The sequence below is a fragment of the Brachyistius frenatus genome, unplaced genomic scaffold (assembly GCF_029030835.1).
Source record: "Brachyistius frenatus isolate BFR_SWC_R1_liver_20210118 unplaced genomic scaffold, ASM2903083v1 Contig_59, whole genome shotgun sequence".
NCBI lineage: Eukaryota > Metazoa > Chordata > Actinopteri > Embiotocidae > Brachyistius > Brachyistius frenatus.
Genome location: NW_027210658.1, coordinates 1,086,112 through 1,109,962, shown reverse-complemented (window position 1 = coordinate 1,109,962; position 23,851 = coordinate 1,086,112). Strand labels below are relative to the sequence as shown.

The 23,851-nt window shown below is 46.5% G+C and overlaps 2 protein-coding genes and 1 long non-coding RNA gene across 3 annotated transcripts; all 3 read right to left on the bottom strand.

The window, feature by feature from the left end:
* Positions 1-9,142: 9,142 nt before the first annotated feature.
* LOC138625113 (uncharacterized) lies at positions 9,143-10,116 on the bottom strand. The gene is made up of 2 exons (XR_011311209.1): positions 9,899-10,116; positions 9,143-9,865 (listed from the first exon to the last, which is right to left on the bottom strand). It is a non-coding gene; the product is annotated as an uncharacterized lncRNA (long non-coding RNA).
* Positions 10,117-11,504: 1,388 nt separating this feature from the next.
* gpr63 (G protein-coupled receptor 63) lies at positions 11,505-16,334 on the bottom strand. The gene is made up of 2 exons (XM_069705904.1): positions 15,849-16,334; positions 11,505-12,887 (listed from the first exon to the last, which is right to left on the bottom strand). Exon 2 carries the CDS (start codon positions 12,763-12,765, stop codon positions 11,533-11,535), a length of 1,233 nt encoding a protein of 410 aa, XP_069562005.1. The 5' UTR covers positions 12,766-12,887; positions 15,849-16,334; the 3' UTR covers positions 11,505-11,532.
* Positions 16,335-18,939: 2,605 nt separating this feature from the next.
* ndufaf4 (NADH:ubiquinone oxidoreductase complex assembly factor 4) lies at positions 18,940-21,259 on the bottom strand. The gene is made up of 3 exons (XM_069705832.1): positions 21,090-21,259; positions 20,847-20,941; positions 18,940-19,644 (listed from the first exon to the last, which is right to left on the bottom strand). Exons 1-3 carry the CDS (start codon positions 21,223-21,225, stop codon positions 19,336-19,338), a joined length of 540 nt encoding a protein of 179 aa, XP_069561933.1. The 5' UTR covers positions 21,226-21,259; the 3' UTR covers positions 18,940-19,335.
* Between the last annotated feature and the right edge of the window lie 2,592 nt (positions 21,260-23,851).

Genomic DNA, 23,851 nt, shown 5'->3' with positions numbered 1-23,851 from the left:
GTGATCTGCTGGGATTCACTCCTAAACACCAGTCGGTCTCAAGGAGGTCCCGAGGCCTGCGCGGGCCGGTCCCGAGGCCTGCGCGGGCCGGTCCCGAGGCCTGCGCGGGCCGGTCCCGAGGCCTGCGCGGGCCGGTCCCGAGGCCTGCGCGGGCCGGTCCCGAGGCCTGCGCGGGCCGGTCCCGAGGCCTGCGCGGGCCGGTCCCGAGGCCTGCGCGGGCCGGTCCCGAGGCCTGCGCGGGCCGGTCCCGAGGCCTGCGCGGGCCGGTCCCGGTGCACGCCGGGAGGATCTCCTCACGAGGCCGGTTTTGCTCCGAGTGTCCGGGCGCGTTGAAACAGGAACGCGTCCTGTTTTTGTCTAAACAAGCAGTTTATGGATGTTGCAACAAACCCAGACAATGAAACAGCGGCAACACAACGCCTGAGGACCCGGCGCGTGTGGAGTTCGTACGTTTGTTGACTCCCGCAGCCACAATCACAAAACAAGAAAATGGGAAATGCGGAAAAACACCAGCAAACGGTAGCATTTGTAGAAAAAAAAAAAAAAAGACATTAAAGCTGCTCTGATCAACATTTATATCCCAACAGTAGTTCAAATGATTACGCGTCGTGTCAAATGGACCGTCTTGCATTGATAAACACATCATTATTATCATCCAACTAAAAGCTTTGCTCAGCTTTTTTTTATTATTTATTTATTTTTTTTAGCATCTTTCAGCCCACCGTTTAGTTTTTTCTTTCCGTTGAAAAAAATAGAAATCTTGCTGTTGCTGGGCAGGTTTCATCCAACAGCATCACGCATATCATCATATCATTATCATAGAGGAGCATATCCGCTAAGATGCCGACATTTTAAATCAAAACTGGACTCAACGTTAATAGTAACGGTCACGTAAAGAAAGCGTAAACGATCAATCAGCGTTTGTGTTTAAGGTTTGTTTTGTTGCTTTAAAAAATAATAATAATAATAATAATCTTTGAAGTTTTAAGCGAACTGATTCGGTAACATCGGTGAACCGACGCACTTTTCAATTCTATTCGATTTTACGTTTACGGCGGAAAATCACGCGCGACGTGCGGGGCGTCTCGGGGTGTTTTACGCGACGACGATACAACAAGAGAAGCAAAAAAAAAAAAAAAACGGCCCGCGTTCAAACCGGCCCGGGATGTGAAAAACAAGCCGTATTAAAACGTGACGTTTTGGCAGCCAGAAGCAGAAACTGCCGGCCGATGAAGCGTAAACCTGCCGCTTCCCTCCGCTGCGTTTCTTCGCCGTGCGACGCGTGGAGGCGATCATACGCGCGTCACCATGGAAACAAGCATCTTCCGCGCAGGGACCAGATTCTTTTCTCTCTTCTGCTTTGCTTTCTGTTTTTTTTTTTTTTTTTTTCCGCTGCAGCCTCCAGGTTTGGCAACTGAGAGAAGTCAAATGAGGAATTTCATTCTAAAATAAGAGATAAAAAATTAAAAAAAGAGCCACCTACTCTCAGTTTCTGATTCATACCTCAGAAAAAAAAGCAACACAACACACGTGTGTTGCTATTTTTTTTTTATTAAACAGTTGATGCAGAGGGGGATAACGTACCATAATCCATAAAATCAGCAGGTTAAATATTAAAACACTCCTAAAAGAAGTAAACCAGTAGAATATATGAGTTTCTGTTGTTTGAAAAAGGTTTTTTTTTTTTTTTTTTCTCAAGCTATTTTTCTTAGAGTCGTCAAATCCCATCAAAAGACCAATAAAAGCACACCAGCAAGTCACAATGTTGTACAGGATGACATGTTGCTTCATGGTGAAAAATATTGTTTATTTAAAACAGCATGAAATCATGTTTTTCATAATATTATTATTTTCATTGGCTAAATGTAACACTGATTTAAGCACACGTCCTGCACACGTACGTGCGTTAATGAAACATGGACATGACTGCAAATGATGAACTGTTGTTTAAAACATTATGCTTTTGTTTTTTAAATGTTTTTTTGTTTTTTTTTGGTGCAAAAAAACATGGTAGAATACAGTAAGTGGAAGCACTGTAAAACACATTTGGCCCGAGTGGGAATCAGCCGTTGATGACAGCACTTAGTCCCACACACTCTCCCCATTAAATAACACTGGAGTGTGTAAGTGGCTCATACAGTCACTATAATCCATGTATTATTTATTATTAGTCAATATGTTGTTGTTTATGTAGAAACCCTCCTTTCCACATGATCAGAGGAACGACCAACATCACGTACACGAGCGTTTCTAAACCCACGAGCAGTCTGACGTCTCCGTGACCTTTCAGTTCTGCCCCTGCAAGATTATTAGAATAATGCACGCCCGTCGCCAGGGGCAACGAGACGACGCCTCCATCCTTCCTGCACTGACTTCATATATAGCCCAAGGCATCTGTTTTTTTTTATAGAGGACATGAGCTCACGCAGAGGATTACCCAGAAATCCCAGCGCCTGCTCCTATTAGGATTACTAAAACACCTGTTTTGAGACTCTGCAGGTGTGAAAGCTAATCCGTTGTGTTTTTCTTTCCGGCAGTTCTGCTTCCTGTTAAAGCGGTTAAAACGAAGCACATTTCAAACGTCACGAATTCACTTTGATACTTTTCCAGGAGAAAGATGAGTAAGTCCTAACGAGGCCAAAGTAAAAAGAGCTTCCCGCGAAACAGATTTTAGGTGATTGTCTAAAACTCGACAAAGTTCCCGTAGAGCCACAAAAGTCTGTGTGACCACAACTGCGGTGAAGTTTGACATCCCATAATATAAAACCCCTCTCTCCTAAAAGCCACTGAACCCGTAAGAATATGTGAACGAAACCGAAGTGAATACTGAGAGCGCAGACGACGCGTTTAGAGAGTAGAACGGTGGGAAGAGTGGCTGCGATTTTTTTTTTTTTTTTTACACAACTTGTGCAGTCTGAGTGACACAACGATGGCAGAGCGACACGCAGCGGGACAACCGAGCGCTCGTCTCCTTCCGTGAACTGCGCTCCCTCCTCCGTCACCGCGTCCCCCCGAGACATCTGCAAGTTCCTGTTGCTTAGGAATAGTCTTCAGCGCGATGATAGAAGTGAGCTTCAAAGCCCTGGACGCGCTCATTACGCGCTGCTGGCTGCATAATGAGTCCCGCGGAGGAAGCCGATTAGGAACGCCACCCTTCATAATCGCGATTGCGGAGCGAATTGGACCGAACTGTCGCCGGTCGGTGCCGGGCCCGGCGATCCGCAAAAGGTCACCGCGGGTCACCGCGGGTCAGACCGGTCAGGCATCTGATCGGGAACGCAGCCCGCTGACCTTTAGCGGACCGGCTGCGTTCTCCCCGCGACGCCGCGAGCTGCCAGCAGCCTCATTTGCTCGGCTTTCATGTCTCACATCCGCACAGATTAACTCCTCTTTGATGTGTCTTTTGGGCTGACATTAAAGGTGGGCAGCTTTGAAAGGCATCCTATCATAAATTAAATATTGACTTGCAAGCATGTCCACCGCATATGCAACATTTACATGAGAAGAGAAGGTAGCTGCCTGCAGGTGTTATAATGGACCTTTATATTTGGATATAAAATGCAGACACAGCAGGAAGGTTGAAAACAAGTTTACACATAAAAGCTTTGAAATAAAGCCGTTGGTTTGGAAGCAGTGTTCAGTATTCACTCCTTCATTGCTGCACTTTGTGGTGAAAATGAAATGTTAAGCCCTATTGAACTTAATAACCAAACGGTGGATTTAAAAGTCATATTTTCTTTAAAAAAAAACAACCAAAAAAACCCATCAAAATTACACAATTTATCAACCAGAGACAATACAAATAACAAATTATTGACGGTCCACCAACTAATCAGGAATCACTCCTCTATCTGGAAAATAACCAAATCTAACCTGAGCAATTTAATATTATTTCATTCAATAATATTTCGAGATAATATTTTTTCAAAATCCCTTTATACCACGTCTCATTAAAAATTTCACCAAAAATAAACAAAAATTTACAGATCAAAATTCTGCTCTCCTCGTGTCCAGATAGAACGTAATTCAGTTACATAAGATGACACCGGTTTTAAGTAAATATCACAGCGAACACAGAACACTCATCTAATAGTGAAATCAGGAGCTGGAACCATGTTGATTGGTGAGCAGAAGTAAACTATGCACACTTAATGCTTCTGATGCGATTCATTTATTAACAACACTGATGAGAGCGATGTGTTTCAAACGTCACTGATGTTGGCGTTAATAAATAAAGTGATGTCGTGGTGTTAATAAATATACTGATGTTGGCGTTAATAAATAAACCGATGTTGTGGTGTTAATAAATAAACTGATGTTGGTGTTAATAAATGAACTGATGTTGGTGTTAATAAATAAACTGATGTTGGTGTTAATAAATAAACTGATGTTGTGGTGTTAATAAATAAACTGGTGTTGTTGTTAATAAATAAACTCATGTTGGTGTTAATAAATAAACTACATCAGGGTGATGTGAATAATTTACTTTCCAATCATGAATTAAACGACCTAAAGCTGCCGTGTGTCAACGGATTCAACCTTTCGTGTGTAACTGATGTCACTGATAACCAAACCAGATAAGTAAGTAAAACGGCTTTTGAATTCATACTTCTTTATGTCTAATTTAACACAAATTATTTTATTAACTGCAGTGCCTTTTTATAAGTTGTATAAGAACTCTGGAATTTAGTCACAATAAAGACGCCTTAAAGGCAACCATCAAAAGCAATGTGAAAACACAAAGACCTACGTAACACAACAAACAGGACAACTGATCAACTCAACTACCAACCAAGCTGAACTTTTCTCGCTGCAACTGGGAGAAACTAACCGACTCTGGTCCACAATCACTGGGACACTGATCAAATTTCTGTGTGGAGTTTGCATGTTCTCTCTCTGCCTGCGTGGGTTCTACTCGGTACTCCAGCTTCCTCCCACCATCCAAAAACATGCACCTCAGGTTACTTGGTGGTTCTACAAATGGCCCTTAGGTGTGAATGAGAGCGTGAACGGTCTTTGTTTCCGTCTGTCTCTATGTGTCCCTGTGATAGACTGGTGATCTGTCCAGGGTGTACCCTGCCTTCGCCCTAAGTGAGCTGGGATAGCCCCCCCCCCTCCCCCACCCCGTGACCCTGTTCAGGATAAAGCGAGTATAGATAATGGATGGACAGATTCAAAAATTAAAAAAAATAAAAATTCAAACAGCAACAAATATGCAATAAAGGTTTGTCCTGTATCAAATAATGATCTGGTACCTCACATATAGTAATAGCTTCATCACTGTCTTTACACCTTCACTCGTTGCTTTGTCTCGACACAATGCAACAAGCATGGATGAAGCGCAGCTGGAAAAGCTTCTGTGAAAAAGTCCCTCGTGACTAATGGTTTAAGACAAAGCAAACGTTGGCTATCAACGAACTAAAGGTGGCCAACCCTTTAGTTTGTACAGCAATGTACAATTAATGCTTCCAGCCTGTTTATCAGTCTCAGGCACTCATGGCGGCCAAACACACCGTCATATATCCAAAATCCCTCCATAGTGCAGCAGCAGTCACAAACGTGACGGTACTTTGGAGATTAGTTGGAGTGTGATGAGTCTGGTGGTGAGCGCCAGTTATGAACTGCCCGAATTTGAATAAGGTTTTTTTTTTTTAAAGATGTCAGCGGAAACACGTTATCACATCTGCCTCTTAGAGCTTTCTAACAAACGGGAGCAATGTGGTGTGTCGTTAATTAAAATGATCCTCTGAGTTGTTCAAATTCAACCAGTCGGTAGCTCCTCAAGTAGCTTTTGAGTAATTGTGAACAAGAAACGTGTTCGAGCGTCAAAAACAAAGCGGTGAAGAGTCAGCGAGGCCGAGTTGCCGGTGCAGCCCTGAACCGGAGATGGACCGAGCTCATTCACACGAACCAGGAAGGACAGATGCCGTTGCTGAGTTTTTCAAAAGCATCTCTCAAGGTTTTGAGCACCAAATTTAGAATCCCATTCATCTCCTTTATAGAAGCAGATTCATGGCTGAACTGAGTGAGATTGTCTTTGAGCCAGAGATACTTTTACAGTTTGATTCTCCAGAAAAGTTGTTTTGCTGCACATTTTTTAGAAAAGCTGGGTCCACTGTCTGATCTCAAAGCTCACCAAACGTGCAACGATCGGTTCAGATACCGATTCCAGTTAGAGAAACCCAGAAACACCTTCACCCCGGGGGGTGGGGGGGTAAGACAATCATGCATAAACACACAGCAGGCACATGTCGCCCTCGCGGAGGCATTCGCCGGTGTAATGACAGGAAGTGCGAGTCCCCGGGTGGAAACGGGAGACGCTGGAGACTCGCTGGGAGGATGGTAATTAATGCGGAGCTCGGACGGAGGCATCGTGTAAACAACGGTGGCTCCCCGATGCGACGCCTCGCGCATGCAGCGTGTTTACATGCACAGAGTGCTCCATGTTGCTGTATCCCAAAGAAAGAATGAGTCACAAAAGTGATCTGACGTGACGCCCGCATCCTCGTCTCCTAGGAGATAAATCCAGCGGCAACCAGTGTGTGTGTGTGTGTGTGTGTGTGTCGGAAAAGCTGCAGCGCACAGTATGTGAATGTTAAACGTTGCACGTGATGGGGACGATTTGGTGGAAAGAAGCCATGATGAGAAATGAATGAAGTCTGCTTCGGTTTCAGGGTCCTGCTGAGACATGATGGGTCACTTGTTATTATGACTGGTAACATGCTGCTGTTTCAAATGCCCGTTCAGCTGATACACTGCTGCACATGACAGCATCGTGCTGATGTTTCAGGTCGGATGCTCCTAAAGCTTTCAACAAAATGGTCGTTGAAGGCGGCTTATTTTTCACACTCCAAAGGAAAAAAAAAAAAAAAAAAAAAGTCAAAGCTCCTGGTTGCTCCTCATTCTGACCCTCGATGGGCTGTTTTGTGCGACTCCTTGTTTCACCACAATGAAGGTGGACAGTTTGACTTACTGAGCCGCGACAGACACATTAGTGGGAAATGACTGGAATTTTCACTGCAGAAGCTTTTGCCACGTATGTTAAAGCATAAAGAGCGGCGTTAACCATCACAGACAGTTTGAACTGCAAAGACATGCGCGGCATCAAATACAGGAAAAAGCAGACCGTGTTCTTCAGTCTAAATTCCTCCCGTCGGGCTGCTGACAATAACGTTCTTCTGCTCTCCGGTTTTAAAAGCGAACCATCGTTTCGATCGCCTCAAACTCAAGAGGTTCGATTTGACAGAGAAACGGATACATGTTTTTGGTAAATCTGCGTCTGTCTGAAGGTGCTGTGAGAAGCGCTCGGTCCGGTCCGTCACCCGCCATCAGGACCCGGAGGCAGGCCAGCTGCGAGGCTGCTGCTGGTTCCGGTTTACGGTCGTCGACCTCGCCGCTCCATGCGCCGGTCGGCCCGCTGTTATCGATCCAACTGTGAATTCTGCAGCAAATCAAAGAGAGCTTGAACAAAATAACGTCAGGTCATCTGTCTCAAAGTTGAAGTTCAGGCCGACCTTTCAAGAGGGTAATGAGCCGAGAAAACCCACCAAAGGGACGACTGGAAAAGAAGAAATGGAGCGGGGGGGAAAAAAAAAAAGAAAAAACTCGATTTAAATGTCACAAAACGATTGAAAGAGTTCAGTCGGAGAGCCGCGGACAATCGTGCAAAACGCCTGCGGGAAGTTCTTCCTGCTGGAGGCGGCGGGGCGACCTTCCGATGCCGGCGGACGGCTGATGACGTCATGGCTTCTGATCTTCTTGTTGAAGGAAGGGAAATGAAATGTCCCCGCGGGGTCGAACAAGGTTAGCGTCTTTATCAAATATCTGCCGACAACTCTTCCACATCTGAAATCCGACGGTTTAATTTTCCACCAAAACAGATGTTAGGTAACTTTCAGTCACCACGGTAACAACAACAACAACAACAACAACTTTGCTCACGTGTTTTCCCGGCTTCTGCCAGAGCGCCGCGTTTGGTTGTCAGATTGGTGAAAAAGGTTTCCTGCGTTTTTTTTATTTTTATTTGCGTTTCAGTGCGTTGAGCTCTGAAGGCGAACGAGCTGCAGGCATCAGAGGAAGCCGGTCTGTCACCTCGGCTCACCGTTAACCTGCTGCCGCCCGTTGTCCTGGAAACTAGTGGAAACGCAGCCGGGACACCGAGGTCCCATCCGCTCGGGTTGTTTTTGAGACGCTCGTGGCCACATTTTCTGAGCAGTGGAAATTCAATTCAATTCATTTATATAGCGCCAAATCACAACTCAGGTTATTTCATGAATCTTAACACATTAAAGTCCTTACAGCAGAACTTTATAATATTATACAGAGAAACACAACAATTCAACAATTCCCACATAAGCTAGGAGGGAAAAACTCCTCTTTAAGGGAGAAAAACCTCCAACAGAGGGAAGAAAAACTCCTTTTAACAGGAAGAAACCTCTGACAGAACCAGGCTCAGAGGTGGGCGGAGCATCTGTTAACAGAACCAGGCTCAGAGGTAGGCGGAGCATCTGTTAACAGAACCAGGATCAGAGGTGGGCGGAGCATCTGTTAACAGAACCAGGATCAGAGGTGGGCGGAGCCATCTGCCTCGACCGGTTGGGGTGAGAGGAGAGCAGAGAGAGAAAAGGACAGCATAGATACAAGAGAAGAACTGTTGGTGAAATACGCGTCTCCTCAGCCGGCTGATCTCTGAACACGCGGGTCCACGTCTCGTTTGCGTTCCGACCCAATGTCCTTGTCACGTTACGGCACTGGAGACGCGCTGGACGGATGAACTAACCCGACACCAGTCATCAGGTCCTCGCGTGTCCGGCTGTGAATTTGGTTCACCAGCTCCAGCGTTAAGGACTTTTCTAAACGTTTAAATTCATTTCTTAAAAAGACGGGAGAATTCAAATGAAGCTCGGTGATTAAAGATGTCTGGATTTGTTGAATACGTGTCGCTTCAACTCCTTCTCGTGCATCCGTTCGTGCACTTGTCGACTTGTAGACGTCCGTGATGCAGAAGGTGAGCTCCGATCAGAAGATCCCAGACGGCTCGAAGCTCCAGATCCAAACTCACGCCGACGAAAGCTGGGGGATAAAAAACTCCACGACCGACTGAACCAGCAAACTAAAAAAAAAAAAACCCCACTTCACACCGTTTACCAAGGTAAGAAATGTTTATTTCTTTATTACATTCAACAGTACAGTACACTGAAATTGCACATTTTCACCAGATGTAGCAGCATTCGGACTGGAAATGGACTAATCATTAGGCACAATCAAAACATTTAAATACAAATACATATTTTCAAAAGGCCGCTTCTCGACCGCGGCCGCTTAAAGCTGTTCATGTACATGCCCCGTGAAACGGGTCGTATGAAGCGAGACGCTGTCCTCGGCTCCAGTGGCGAGAGAAGAGGTGAGCTCGATCCCGGCGGTCTCAGTACGACAATAAGGAAACGACAACAAAACAAAAAAAGGACCTGTCGATACTCTCGCGCTCATATTTTACCTTTCAGTGCATTTCAGGAGTGATAAAAGTGTTTTCATTGATGGTTTCCTTCGGACAGGTTTCTCAGCGACAACGACCCGGTTCATCCAGGGAGGGAACGCGCTCCGGTCTCGTCGGGCCGGCCGGGTCTTCATTTTGGATGGTTTCAAATGTTATTAGTTTCGAATTTCTGTCACGTTTTAGAGAAATGTTGGGAGTAAATCTGATTTGGCTTCTTAAGAGCTTTGGTAAAAAAAAAAAAAAAAAAAAGGATGGGTCTGGTATTCGTCCCGAGACGGGACTTGAATCCGCACGGGTATCAAACATCGCTAAACAAAAACCCAGTGTGACTAACTGAAGCTGCTGCAGGTGGAGATGAGCGGTCTCCACCTCCTCAGCCGGGTGGAGATGAGCGGTCTCCACCTCTTCTGTAAAATGTACACGTGCTCGTCTCCCAAGTACCGCATCACGGGTTCGGTGCGTCTCCACGGTCCGAGGGTCTTCACGGGCTCTAAAAAAAAAAAAAATGGTAACTGGACTTCCAGTGTGGTCGACAAGATCAGCTCAAGTTTCATTAGCGGAGCCAAAACATCTGGAGAACCACCTGACTGCTCACACACACCCCCCCTCCCACCCTCCGCCCCCCCGACCTGTGTTCGGATGTCCACGTTTCTGCTGGCTTGGTTTTAGGTTGGTTCTTCGTCAAGCGGGCGTCCGTCGTTGTGATTGACAGCCGCTCTGAATAAAGCCGACGGTTACCTTTCCTCTTAATTAATGCTAACGTTACAGCTAACAGCACAACCACCGTATCGGGAAATAATGGGCTCGATGGACCGGTTGCTACTTATCAGCAAGTTTTTTTTTTTTTTTGCCAGATGTTGGCTTTCGTACAATGGAGGGAATCTCTCACCACATTTATACACAGTCTACGGGCCGGACCAATCACAAGCCACGACAGGAAATTCAATATTAACTTGCTCGAAATGCAACTCCTGAATGTTTCAGAATCCCTTTTTCAAAATGGGAAGTTCCATCTTTTTTTTTTGAAATGCCGGAGCGCAACAACGAATGAATACGGCAGCTTTCACCAGGTCACCGTCGGCGGTAAAATTCATCTTTTACCAAAATGCAATTAAACTTAAGACCGTCACATCTGGAGCAACTGGACAACATATCTACCGAGATAGAAGAGACAATCCTTCCCGGGTCGTAGCCGGTACCGGTCCACGGTGCCTTCCGACTTCTGACCGTCTAACGCTACCTACGTCCTACCGAAGGACGGGAAGTACCGCGAGCTTGAAAAACCTCGTTTACTTATTGTTTGGCCAAACTGAATACGGAGATCTCCTGCTTGTTGGTCAAATAATAATATTGTGACCTCGCGTACTCCTGAACCGACACGGGCATCGTCGTCTCTCCGTGTACAACCGCGTGTCGTGTTTCATGTTGAAGTCGCGCGCCGGACCTGAAGGTCTGTTTACTGAAGAACGAAGTGGTAGACGGTCAAACAGCTGAATCCTGAGTTTAGACTGTTTTATCATAAAGAGAGTTCCTGATTTGACGTTGAAATCTCGTAGTATGTTCAGGCCAAGTTGTTTTGAGCAACATCATTGAAACGGCAGGTCAAATGTAACAAGTCTGTTTGTTGTATTCAATCAAAAACAGGGTTTGGTAGAAAATGGTAATCGTCGTCCTGCTTCAAGTCCTCAAGCGCGCGTCTGCAAAAATGTTCCGAACATCTCCCGGCCCCGTTCCTGGGACGTAAAATCCCAGGTTACTGCAGTGTTTCCTCATCGGACTGGCCTTAAAACTCTGGACCCTTTCAGAACCGGACCCTCAGCCCGGTCCCAATAACAGTACCCCGCACCTTTCAGCCACCCCCCCCTCCTCCCGCCTTTTAATGCAGCGCTACCGTCAGCCTGAACGCCTTCTTCGAGACGTTTACCCCCCCCACACACACACACACACCCACCACCCCCAAACGAGCCACCGGCCCGGTGATGTGCCGTGGGGTGGGGGTGGGGGTGGGGGGTTTCTGGAACGGTGCCAGCTTGCCTTCAGACAACGGAGCGGTGCTCCCCGCAGACGTACACGGCGCTCGGCTGGATGCGCCTCTTGGTGTTGCCCGGCAGCTGAGGAAGAAACTTGAAGTACTTGGGCATCAGGTCGAGGCAGGCGTCGCGGAACTTCTTGATCCGCCAGTAGTAGATGAGCGGGTTGAGGGCCGACTTGAGGTAGCACAGCCACAGGACCCACGTGCTGATCTGGAAAAAGCTGTCTTTGCGGTCGAAGCCGTCGCTGAACGTCGCCACCAGGCTGTAGGCGGCGAAGGGCGCCCAGCACACCGTGAACACCGAGAAGAGGATGAGGATGGTGGTGAAGGCACGGGTCTTGAAGCTCATGTCTATGTTCATCTGGAAGGGCCTCTGCAGGCTCAGCAGGCCCAGTTTGCTGGCCTGGCTCAGGCAGATGCTGTCCGGGTGGCTGTGGATGCGCACGGCGTTGTGGCGGATGGTGTTCAGGATCCCCATGAACGTGTACAGCATGACCGCGAACGGCACGAAGAAGAAGGCCAGCATGAGTATCAGCACGTAGGCGTGGTAGCCGGGCGCGACGCTGTGGCCGAAGACGCACTGGGGGGCCCGGGGGGGCAGGTGGAGGGGAGGGGCGCCGAGGGCCAGGGGGAAGGAGAGGACGAAGGAGAGGCCCCAGGTGACCACGATCAGCAGCTTGGCTCGCTGCGGACTCAGCTTGTCCTGCTTCTGGACGATAATGAGGAAACGATCGACGCTTATTATAAGCAGTATGGCCACGCCTTCCATCACGAAGAACCAAAAGAGCATGGCGGAAACGCGGCAGAAAAGGTCCCCGAAAATCCAGTCGGTGGTCACCACGGTAACCAGCGCGAAGGGCATGTTCAGGACGGCCAGCATCATGTCGGCGAACGCCAGGCTCGCCAGCAGGATGTTGATGGCCGAGCGCATGGCGGACCGCTGGTACACCATCAGACACACCACCACGTTGCCCGACAGCGCCACCAGCAGGATGGCCGCCATGACCACGCAGAAGAAGACCTGCAGGGGGAGGCCGACGCCCTGCAGGATCTCCGGGGCCTCCGCCGTCGGGGTGACCGGCCCGGGTGGAGACCGGGAGCCCAGGGAAACATTCGCCATGGAGACGTCCTCCGCCCGCGGCCCCTCGGAGAGGTTCAGCGGCCCCGTAACGAGGCAGCAGAGACTGGCGTTAACGTCCCCGGCCTCCGGGAGGGGAACCGTAGCGGAGCGAACCATCCTCCTCCGGGGTGAACGGGCATCGTCGAGGGACAGCTCACACTAAACATACCGCCGGGGGAGGGGGGGGGAGACCGCGTCGCCTCAACGCAACATGGCGCCATCTTCAAGGATGTTGGACCCTAAGACGTAAAACACAAAACACACGTCATCAAACAGGGCCGAGGGAAAGCAGCTTTTATCCGCAGGTTGCGTCGTCACTGCGCTTGGAGTTGTGACCACGGAGCCGACGATCCTCTCGGTTATTTACGTCATCGCGATCTCACACCGAGAGCATCGACACAAACAACTTTTAAAGCTAAAAACAAAAACAAAAACAAAATGGTTTACAATCGTTTTTGCGATGGGAGTGATTTTCAAACAACGAGGGGTTCGTTTTGTGTCGTCGAGGCCGAAAGGATCGGTTTCAACCATTTTGGGAAAAACAGAATCGCATCAGTTTGAAAACACAACCGGTTGTAAATCAGATGAGGAGAAACGAGAACGACATTTAGGACGGGAGGTGAAGAACCGGAGCTGCTCCTTGGCAAACGACAGCCGGGCGCGTTGACGGCGCGGGGCTCCCCGGAGTCTCGTCGCCACGGCTACGTTCCCGTGTTTGGTTCCCGTAGAGACGAAAACCAAAGATCTGTCCCCGCTGACCGCGCCTGGAAAAAAAAACCCGCGGGGGGCCGCCGGCAGATGAACGCGCAGCTTAAAAAAAACAAATTGTTTCCCCGGTCACGCTAAGCTAAGCTAACCGCTTCCTGCCTCCAGCTGTGCACTCGACGCAAAGGCCTCAAAGCGCTGCTAATCTTCTCACAACATCTCCGACAGGAAGAGCATCGAGCCTCGTTCCCAAAACGTTGACTTCACAAGATACATGACAGCAGAACAAGAAATGTGAAAAAAAAAAAAAAAAAAATCTCTTTTGTTTGCCTGAAATGTGATAAGACATCCTGCTAAAGTGCTTTTTTTTTTTTTTTTTTTTAAACCGACAGCCAGCGAACGCAGCAATAAAAAAAAAAAAAAAAAAAGCCTTATCGGCAGTATAAACATTGGAGGCTGTTATTTCGGGCCGCCTGATGTCGTTGCTTTGGCTCCGCAGCAAACGGTTCAGAGGGAACTCCGTTTGAATGGCGTTTACGTTTCATTAGACTTTCCCCCCCGGTGGGCGTCAAAACACAGAAACAAAGCAACGAAGCGAGAAGAGCTTGAAGCTGCAGGCGGACGACGAGCCTGTCGGCCCAAAGAGCAAACAACGGGCCGGTTTAATGGGAGGCTCGCTTCCCCCTCCAGACTGCACGTCACAATACTGAACATCCTGTCCACCCCCCCACCACCACCACCACCACCTCCTCCCTCCTACTTCAGGGGCCGCAGTGACCTGAAATGCTAAAATAGCCACTTCAGCCTCGACGCAATCAAGTAAAGCTGCTGCACAGAAACGACTGTCGGGTACTTGGCGTCCCCGAAAGAAGAAGAAGAAAAAAAAAAAAATTGGCGGAAATGATGGGATAACAAAGCGGCGGCAGGATTACAGGACGGAGAACCGCGGGGAGAAAACGACGAGAGCTTTTTTTAAAAACTCGAACGCACGAGGTGGAGAGTCTCCGAGGGAGTCGGTGCAGACGGGAGAGACGCTGGTTTACTTCCCCGTTCACTTCCGTTTCCCCGTAAACATCGGCTCTGACGGGAGGAACAGACGCAATGAGGATCTGGACAGAAATACATTTTAAAATGAACTCCACCGACTTATAAATTGAACTGCAGAGTAAATAAATGATTAAATATGTGATCAGTAGTTGTGTGTTTGAATCGAAAGTCTGACATGAGGTGATACTTTGGTACCACATCATTATAACGCTGTGTCGGGGGGGTGGGGATGAAATGAAGTTGGTTTTGCATTTGACAGGCGGGACTTTTACATTTCGTACAGGGAAATTCAACACGGTCGTTTCGTCTCGTTTGGTAACATTTGAACGCATCGACCTGCAACAGCTTTAATCATTTTACCCAGAAATCAAGGCGTGTTTGTTCCCTCTGTTTAACGCAGCTTCCAGATGCCTTATTTTGAAAATCCCTCAGGTCACTGGCCCCGCCCCTTCCTCTACGTAGCCAAGATGGCGACTGTTTAGCGTGGAAAGTGTCCAGTTTCACACTTGATTTTTTTTTTTTTTTGGACCGTTTTTGAATGCATCATCATGTTTTCAATTCTTAAAGGCGTGAACGCTTTAATGCGCGAGTTGGACACGCAGCTCATTTCTATCAATTAATAATGTTTAAAATTTGAAAATTAGATTCTGTATTTTTGGTTTCACAAATTCAGACAGAAAACTCAAATGTCCGGTTTGCAGCTGATCAACTGAACGCCTCTTTCTGCTGTTTATCGTGTGAATTTCTTATCTTGAACTTTTCTCTCTAAATCGAATAAATACAACGTGATTACGTCCACTTGTAAACCGTGCGTATTCTTAACAGATGAAATCAACCTAACAGAAATAGCGACGCTGTTTTCAATTAGCAGAACTCGCACCACGTGAAAGCAGATTTTCAGAGTAAAAGCCTTAATGGCCTCTGAGGTTTGTAACCACAGTTTGTGCTTGAAATGCAATCAATTCATTGTTTTAATTGAAACGTGTTGACGTCAGGCCTGGTTTACATTCAGGGTTGTTGTTTTTTCTCAGTGCGTCGAAGACATTAAAAACATGGAAATCATTTTTAATGTTCTGATTATTAAATGTCCTCAACAACCTATCAGGTGGCTGGAAGTTAGAAACACGGCGGTGGTCTCACTGGTGACGGATCGGAGATCAATCCCGACAGCTGCCTGATAAATGACACCCTCCCCCTCCCTCCCTCGTCCTCCCCCGACTCTCGGAGCCCCGCAGGCCGAACCAGCAGCTCGCACCACGAGCGCTTATTTTGAAAGGACTCGGTCCGCGGCGGCGGTTCCGCTGCTCGACCACCAAAATGGTTGAGACGCTGGAGAGTTTCACATCTTACCGTCTCGATTTATAAAAACCTGTGTGGTTGGATATTCTCTCTGTATTTAATGCTGGTAGGTGTTGTTTTTGTTGTTGTTGTTGTTTTTTGTTTTTTACCTGCTTCTCGCTCCCATGTTGGAGCTCCGGAGCGGCTCGACCGTTGGGAGCTCAGTCCTCCAAATGGAGCATCTCACCGCCCCCCCCCCCCCCCCAAAAAAAAAACCCCCGGCTCCTCCTCGTCGGTGTAGACAGAAACACCGAAAAAATAAATAAATAAACCTTTTGTTCTTTAGAAACAACAACAACCTATGACTCGCTGCGTGTATTTCAGCAGCGCTGCGACAGCCTCCTCCTACACGTCTGAAGTGAAATCCGCATTTGGGTCCAGCGGCATTGTTTCCTCGCGCAGCTGCGCTCCTCCACGTTTCTGACGGACACCGTGAAGGGAAGACGGAGCTCTCGCGCTGCCTTCTTCGTTATTTTCCATCATCCAGATGTGAGAAGCGCGAGCGTCCCATCCTCCACTGAAATGTACCGGGATCACTGTGCACCGCTGGCCACTGTACGGAGCCCCAAATCTTCATCTGTTACAAACTCACTCTTACTGGCGCCGCCGCGAGGCAAGACACCGACGCCAGTACCGGCCACTTCCGGCGTGGAGTTTCAAAATAATAGCCCTATCTATCTAACTATTATCTATCTATCTATCTATCTATCTATCTATCTATCTATCTATCTATCTATCTATCTATCTATCTATCTATCTATCTATCTATCTATCTATCTATCTATCTATCTATCTATCTATCTATCTATCTATCTATCTATAAATCAGATAGATTTATGTGTGCAGCAAGATGTTGGAGATGTTCTACCATCCATTGTGGCCAGTGCATTGTACTTTGCTGGGGTCTGCTGGGGGCAGCATTGGAGCCGGAGACACCAACAGACTTAACAAACTGGTTAAGAAGGCCGGCTCCATCATCGGCTACAAACTGGACAGTCTGGAAAAGGTGGTGGAGAGGAGGACACTGAGGAAACTATTATCCATATTGGATAATCCTGACCACCCTCTCCACCACCTGCTGCAGGGACAGAGGAGGACGTTCTCCAATAGACTCCTCCAGCTCCGCTGTCACAAGGACAGATACAGGAGATCATTCCTGATACAGGAGATCATTCCAGATACAGGAGAACATTCCTGATACAGGAGATCATTCCAGATACGGGAGATCATTCCAGATACAGGAGATCATTCCTGATACAGGAGATCATTCCAGATACAGGAGAACATTCCTGATACAGGAGATCATTCCAGATACAGGAGATCATTCCAGATACGGGAGATCATTCCTGCCGACTGCAATAATACACCTCTGGCAAAATCCATCACAGTACAATAACACTGTTGACTGTTTCTTGGTTTGTTTGTATATAATATATATATATATATATATATATATATATATATATATATATATATATATATATATGTTGACTGTGTTTCTTGGTTTGTTTGTATATAATATATATATAGATATATAATGTACTGTATATACTGTGCATTTTATATTTTTTTGCTGCTATTTACTGCTATTTTATTGCTTTTCTATTATTCTATTCTATTATTTTATTCTATTATTTCTATTATTATCTTATTGCTTCTGTATGCTGCTGTAGCGAAAAAATTTCCCCTCGGGGATTAATAAAGTAAATACCTACCTACCTACCTAAATGTACACAGTATTTATTTTTGGTGAACAGTCTTTGCAGGAGGTCACCAGGAAGGGACTGAACAATGTTCGGATAACTTGCCTGACTAATTATAGAAAACTACAGATTGTCAGTTTTCCTTCATTTATTGAGACAAATTAAACAATTTTCATCACCTCAGTAAGAAAAATCAGTGCCGATTTAAATCGCACTTAAATCAAAGAAACCTTAATAAACTTGCTGCAAAAAGCTGCAACTAATATATGAAATGAGGTTATACTTACCCTGCGTTCCAGTATCCATACTGCCACATTTAGTATGTCCCAAGACGTAGTATGTTAAACGTAGGATGCCAAAAGTAACAGGATGTTCGACTACATCCGGTCGTGTTCTGCAGACACTCTGGAAGTTAACTTTAGTGGTTGCTGCAGTGTAATGATGACTTTTGTTGTCACGATGCTTTAAGTATGTATTGAGTTGAGGTTTTACATGTCAATTTAAATACCAAATGTTTTCCATAAAATGATGGAATTTTGATCTGAAGTATTAATACGAAACGTCGCACAAACACCAACTTGTTTTTTGAGATTATCTTTTTATTGCCTGGATACAGATAAAAAAAAATGTTTTCTATTAAATAATTAAATTCAGCAAACAGATTGGTATTATTCTATTTTTGTTTGCTTGCTTACTTATATAAAACATCTACCTTGTTCTGAAGGAATTACGAAACCACTTCCGGCGGTATCGGCGCTCTCGCTGTCTAACACGAGGCAGCTTTCTCCTCGGTGATGACTGACACCTCCGGCAGCCAGCCGAGTTGGAAAGAGGAGGTCACGCCCATTTCAAGCGTCCTCCCAATAGAAACGACAGAAAATGTATACGGGGCGTGGCTTGGTTTGGAGGAAGTGCTGTTTTGGGCACGTGCAGATGCGGGCAGTGGGTGGTAAAAAAAAAAAAGAAGACAAATGGAAGCAGTTACTGCAAAAGAAAGCTGTGATTTCACAACGTAATTACTCAGTAATGCTGGTGGGGCTGTGGATATTATTGTAATAACACTGATTACTTGAAACACACATGAGGCTCTTTATTATGAAATTATTATTAAAGGCCACACAAGACAACGAGATTCACAACAACATATTTTATTTTGGAAAAGTGTGCGTAGTTGCAGCGAACCAGTGCTACAGGATCCATCTCATTTATAAATGTACTCACTGTTTTCCTCCTTGTAATATATCGACGTCCCGCCACCGACTCTTTGGACCAGATTTTCAATACACGCAGGAAAGAAAAAAAAAAAAAAAAGGTTTCACAGCTGCTGTCAGTACTTCACTGGAGTACCGGCAAATTGTACTTTCCAAAGCATTAGAATATCATATCGGTTGCACTTGTAACGGCGAAATGTTGATTTTAGGAGCACGATACGACGCAGCGGCGAAGCACCCGACGTCGCCTCACGTTCAAGATCGACGCGGCCTTTCAACGACGTGAGCGCCGGAGGGGAACGCGGCGGCGTCCGTCCACTTCCTGTCTGTCCGTCCACTTCCTGTCTGTATGAACGTCCGGACTCCTGCTTCGACCCAACACGCAGACGCGAGGCCGTGGAACTAAACCACCGTTTCTTTGGACATCTGAACCCACAAACGTGAGTGTGTATGTCGCTTAGTTCTATTTTTTTCTGGAGCGATCACCCAAAAGATTTACAGCAACAAGCACCAATGTCTGCACTGTTATTTTCAATACATTATATATCCCATAATTCCATCTACATATCAAAAAAACCTCCTACTGCGTCCACGCTTGAGAGACTAAATCAGCTCACTCAGGTCATTCTTCCATTGCAACACACTGAAGTACATAAATAACTGGTGCCACCGGGCTCCGCCACCTACGAGGCCTTGATCCGTTTGGCGGAACCGGTCTTGGGCGGTATGATCTCCACCTTGAAGGGGATGAAGAAGTCCAGCAGAGCTTTGGCGTCTCTGGGCTCCAGAGAGTACTCCTGCGCGATCCTGTCGGGCGTCCAGGTGTTCGGCCGGTGCTGGTGGCTGCCGAGCGCCTTCAGAGCCTCGGCGATGGTCAGCTTCCCCTTCGGGACGTCGGTGAGCTCCGCCAGGCCGGGGAAGTTCCCCGGGAGGCTGAACCTGAGCGGCCGCCGCGCCGCCGCCGCTTCGTCCGCCGTCGCCGCCTTCGACGCCTGTCGAGAGGGAATGGAGCAACAGAAGAATAACGTGTATCAACTGTTTTGACGATGTTGCTGAAAATCGCAGCTCAACCAGCGATTTGTTCGAAGCCTCAGAAGTTCCCGCAACCTCAGATACCAACTGGGAACCTCCGGGGTCAAACTTCATCTGAACCGGGTGAATCTGACGCCGTACGAGCCGTCCCTGCGGTGGAAACACTGACTCGTCTCCACGGAGACCGTGTGTCCTGCTTCCGGCTGTACGTCAGCTGTGCCAAAAGGTGAAAAAAAAAAAAAAAGAAGCTTCGCCGATGATTATTTTGATTTCCCGTCAGCGTGCTGCGAGCCTGTGGACCGGATGATCGGATTAGACGTCGAGTGTCTGGCTGCATTAAATTTCATATTAATGAAACAGATTTTTGTACCGTCGCAGCTCTCGCTGATGTCGTTCTCAGCAGGAGCCGGAAGATGTTCCTCCGACTCTGAACGTCCAGAACACCACGTGGCTCTGCTCGCAGGTTAAAATGCACCATGGAGTTTAGAAATATCAAAAGCTCTGATATCCAGCGGTCAAACTTCTGGACCAAAACGGGTTGACGTACCAGTGTTTCACCAGCAGGGGGCGGTGATGAATCACCACAGCTCAGCTCACCCCAACATGTTAAAGCTGCATATAAAGTGGCGTCGGATTATTGATGACGATTATCAGCGTTCAAATTTGAAAAATATAAATCTGAATTTTCTTTCATCATAATTGCGGCATAAACAGAAACATGGTGATTCCACTTGAAGTGATGTGAGCTGAGTCAGCTGATGAGAGGCAGGACGACGTGTGTGTGAGTGTGTGTGTGTGTGTGTGTGTGTGTGTGTGTGTGTGTGTGTGTGTGTGTGTGTGTGTGTGTGTGAGAGGGGGCCCATTTTTTTTTTTTTTTAAATCTCCCACCATTTACGTAAAGTAAGAAATCACCGATGTGAATGATGAATTTCAAAGAAATAAAAGATTCTTATTTTCTTGTTAAAAGGTGTCAGCGCCTGTCAGTGGTGTCGGACCGGGCCGCGGGCCACATGTCCTACGTTATATCACTCCACTGATGTCTCCTGTCTCCGAATACCTCTCTGCTTGCAGCTGGACAGACAGACAGAGACAGACACTGATGATTAAAAAGCCTTATTTTAAAGCCCATCCATCCATCCATCCATCCATCCACCACGCTGACCTCTGCTGGAGCTGCCGCCGGGTCTGTGGACTCCACGTACACGGACCTGAGGAGGGCCAGCAGCGGGGCGTTCCTCTGGTTCACCGGGTCCGCTTCTGAAACACACACACACAACACGGGCGGGTCAGCTGAGGAACCGGTACCGGTCCCGGGGTTCCCGTGGAGAGCTGAACTCAAGCCTGTCCTGCCGTGACCCCCGCGGGTGAACAGTTGCTCAGGTCAGCGGAGCGTCCACACACTCACCGGGGGAGCTGCCGGCCGCCGGCGGCAGGGGGGCCGCGTGACGTGGCGCCGCTTTCGGCTTCTCCTTCGAGATCTCTCGGTGCGCCCGGTTCTCCAGGTTAAAGTTTCGGAACATACGCGCCACCCGTCCCCCCATGTTGGATAAGACCGCTATCAATAAAGTTCCTTCAAACTGGGGACGGCGAGAGAGAAGGTTGTTTTCGCAACGGACAAGGCGAACAGAGAAACTGTCAGCGACACCTCGTGGTTGGAGGACTTTATTTTACCTCGCGCGCTCACTGTCCAACACGATGGCCAAATGTGTGGAAGACGAAAGTAAAATTAAATAAACTATGGTGGACAAATGATGAATTAAGTAAAAATAAATTAACTGTGGAGGACAAATGATGATTTAAGTAAAAAAAAACAACACACAAAAAAAAAATATGGAGGATAAATACTAATTTAAGTAAGTATGAACAAAATAATCTATGGAGAACAAATAATGATTTGTATAAAAAAATTATTATGATTTAGTTATTTGGGGGAAGTATTCAAAAGGTCCACTGAGGCGACACTCTTCCCTTTCCAATGCATTAGCAGTGACTGCAGAGCATCCTGTTCATTCTCACATTATTTTTAAGTTGTGTTTTTCTGCCTTAATGTCTAAAAATGAGCTGTAAAATGAAAAAAAAAAACAACAACAAAAAACAAAAAAAAAAAAACAACCACCAGCTGCCTCAAAGACTGAACTACATGGAGCGTGTTCTACTCTTCTAGCTGCTTACATATTTTTGACAACATGTTCAGGGCCTTAGATTATTGTGCCACATCGCTGCTGCAGAGTAAACAGCGCTGAGAAAATACCTGATCTGATAAGGTCAAAGAGTGCGTTCGCAGACATCTGAAGCAGCAACACGACAACGTCAGTGTTCTCCGTCATCTTGCAGTAATGAGAAGATGTGCACTCTTGTTTTTTTTCTCAACCCGTATGGATTCGTCAGGAATCCTTTCGGTTTGTTGCAGGTTGGTTCGGCACCCCATCGGCATGCTTTCCCGGGAAACGTTCCCGCAGAGCGGATCAATCAAACGCTGCAGCAGAAGGAGCTCCTTTAAACTCGAAGCTCCCGCTGCTGTCCTCCGAAAGGCCGGATTCACCTGCAAGAGTTACCGTCTCACAGACGTGGACGACCGGCGGTCATGTTTCGATGGTTTGTCTGAACTTCAGGACGTTAGTGTCAGCAGAATTTCTGGGGTTTTTCTTTCCCCTCTCGAAGTAGGTAGTTTGTCTTTTTTGTGTGTGTGCTCTTGCTACAGTCGGAGAATCTGCAAGCCTCAGAAAATCTTCTGTAATTATATTCTCACAACGAATAGATCCCAGAGTGTTTTTTCTCTCTTGTTTTGTCTGACTAAAAGAGGCATCGTTATTGGGCTGCTGTCGGAGGCTGAGCTGCACTTTAACATGAAAGGTGCAAAACCACAACATACGTGGATTTTCTTTAAATTTTCTTGTTTCATTGAATTTTATTTCATTTCATATTACTTCGTTGTATCTCTCCCAATTTGAGACATGTAAACAGTCCTTCCTGTAGGAAATCATCCAATACATTCTCACTTAAAGGATTTTTTTTTTTGGGAAGTTTTCCTTGTAAACAGGGGTGAAATGTCAAACAGAGTTTTTAAACACGTGCAAACCTCAGAAGATATTCCCTGTTTTGTAAAACCTCGTGAGATTAGGTTCAGTATTTTCAGGAACGCAGGGAGGCAATTTCTCCTAATTTGGAAGAAATGTTCTCCTTGACTCGCGGATGACCTGAAACACCAACACTGCCGTCTCCATGTTAAGACCCAGAGTGGTTAAACAGTCATCCACAATGAAAAACTTCGCCACTTAAAACATGCAGATTGTCAGCAGGGCAGAACAATAATGTGGATGACTGGAAGTCTACTGGGAAGCCCTGGTTTAGGTTTGTGGTTATTTTTTTTGGATAAAAAAAACAAAAAAACTCCAGATGTCCCATTGTCAGGAAGCCTGTTAGAGCATTTATTTTTATTTAGCACAAATGTTCACTTGGACTCAATGGATGAACTGACTGTTGAACACAGAAGAGGCAGCAGGGTTTAATAGCTATCCAATAGTATTGTGTCAATGTTTTTTCCCCCGCCATAGTAACACTGAGGCTGGAGGTATCAAACAAATGCCTTTCCTACAGAAATACTACGTCTGTTGTCATTCCCTTCAGATGCGAAAGGACCTTTTCTCTTTTTTGACGGGCCCCATTTATTCATGTTCAGCTCAGCGGGTGTTAACGAAAATACGAGTTGGGAATAAACCTAATTTGTGCACACACGTGTGGTAAGACATGTACATGTGACATTTTGAGTGCCGTGTGATTCATGTGTAGGGCATCCGATACAAAGGAAATACAGATGGAACAAATCTCCACCAGAAAGGATGGAGATGTTATTTAAAAAGCCGCTCCATAAAACCCTCAGAATCTCCTCTTTGAACATCGACCCAGAAGAGAAAGAAGGGACAAGTCTCCAGTCTTATATTTACCTCCCAGAACAAGCTGAACAGCAGGTAACTATTACTGCATAACTCAACATATCATCTACCAGTGTTGGGGACTAACTAGCTGCATGTACTTAAATGCATATACTTGTAATCAGTTATAGTTACTAGGAACAAATATGTAAATGAATTGCATGTACTAATCAAAATGTTGGTGATTACAAAGGAGTTTCATGTGAATATGTTCTTTTTTGGTAAAAAGCTTATA

Coding starts and splice junctions, on each gene's coding strand:
- gpr63 (XM_069705904.1), bottom strand. CDS start 12,765: ATGGTTCGCTCCGCTACGGTTCCCCTCCCGGAGGCCGGGGACGTTAAC.
- ndufaf4 (XM_069705832.1), bottom strand. CDS start 21,225: ATGGGGGGACGGGTGGCGCGTATGTTCCGAAACTTTAACCTGGAGAAC. Junction 20,942..21,089: donor GGCGGCCGGCAGCTCCCCCG/GTGAGTGTGTGG, acceptor TGTGTGTTTCAG/AAGCGGACCCGGTGAACCAG. Junction 19,645..20,846: donor CGGCGGCAGCTCCAGCAGAG/GTCAGCGTGGTG, acceptor CCCTCTCGACAG/GCGTCGAAGGCGGCGACGGC.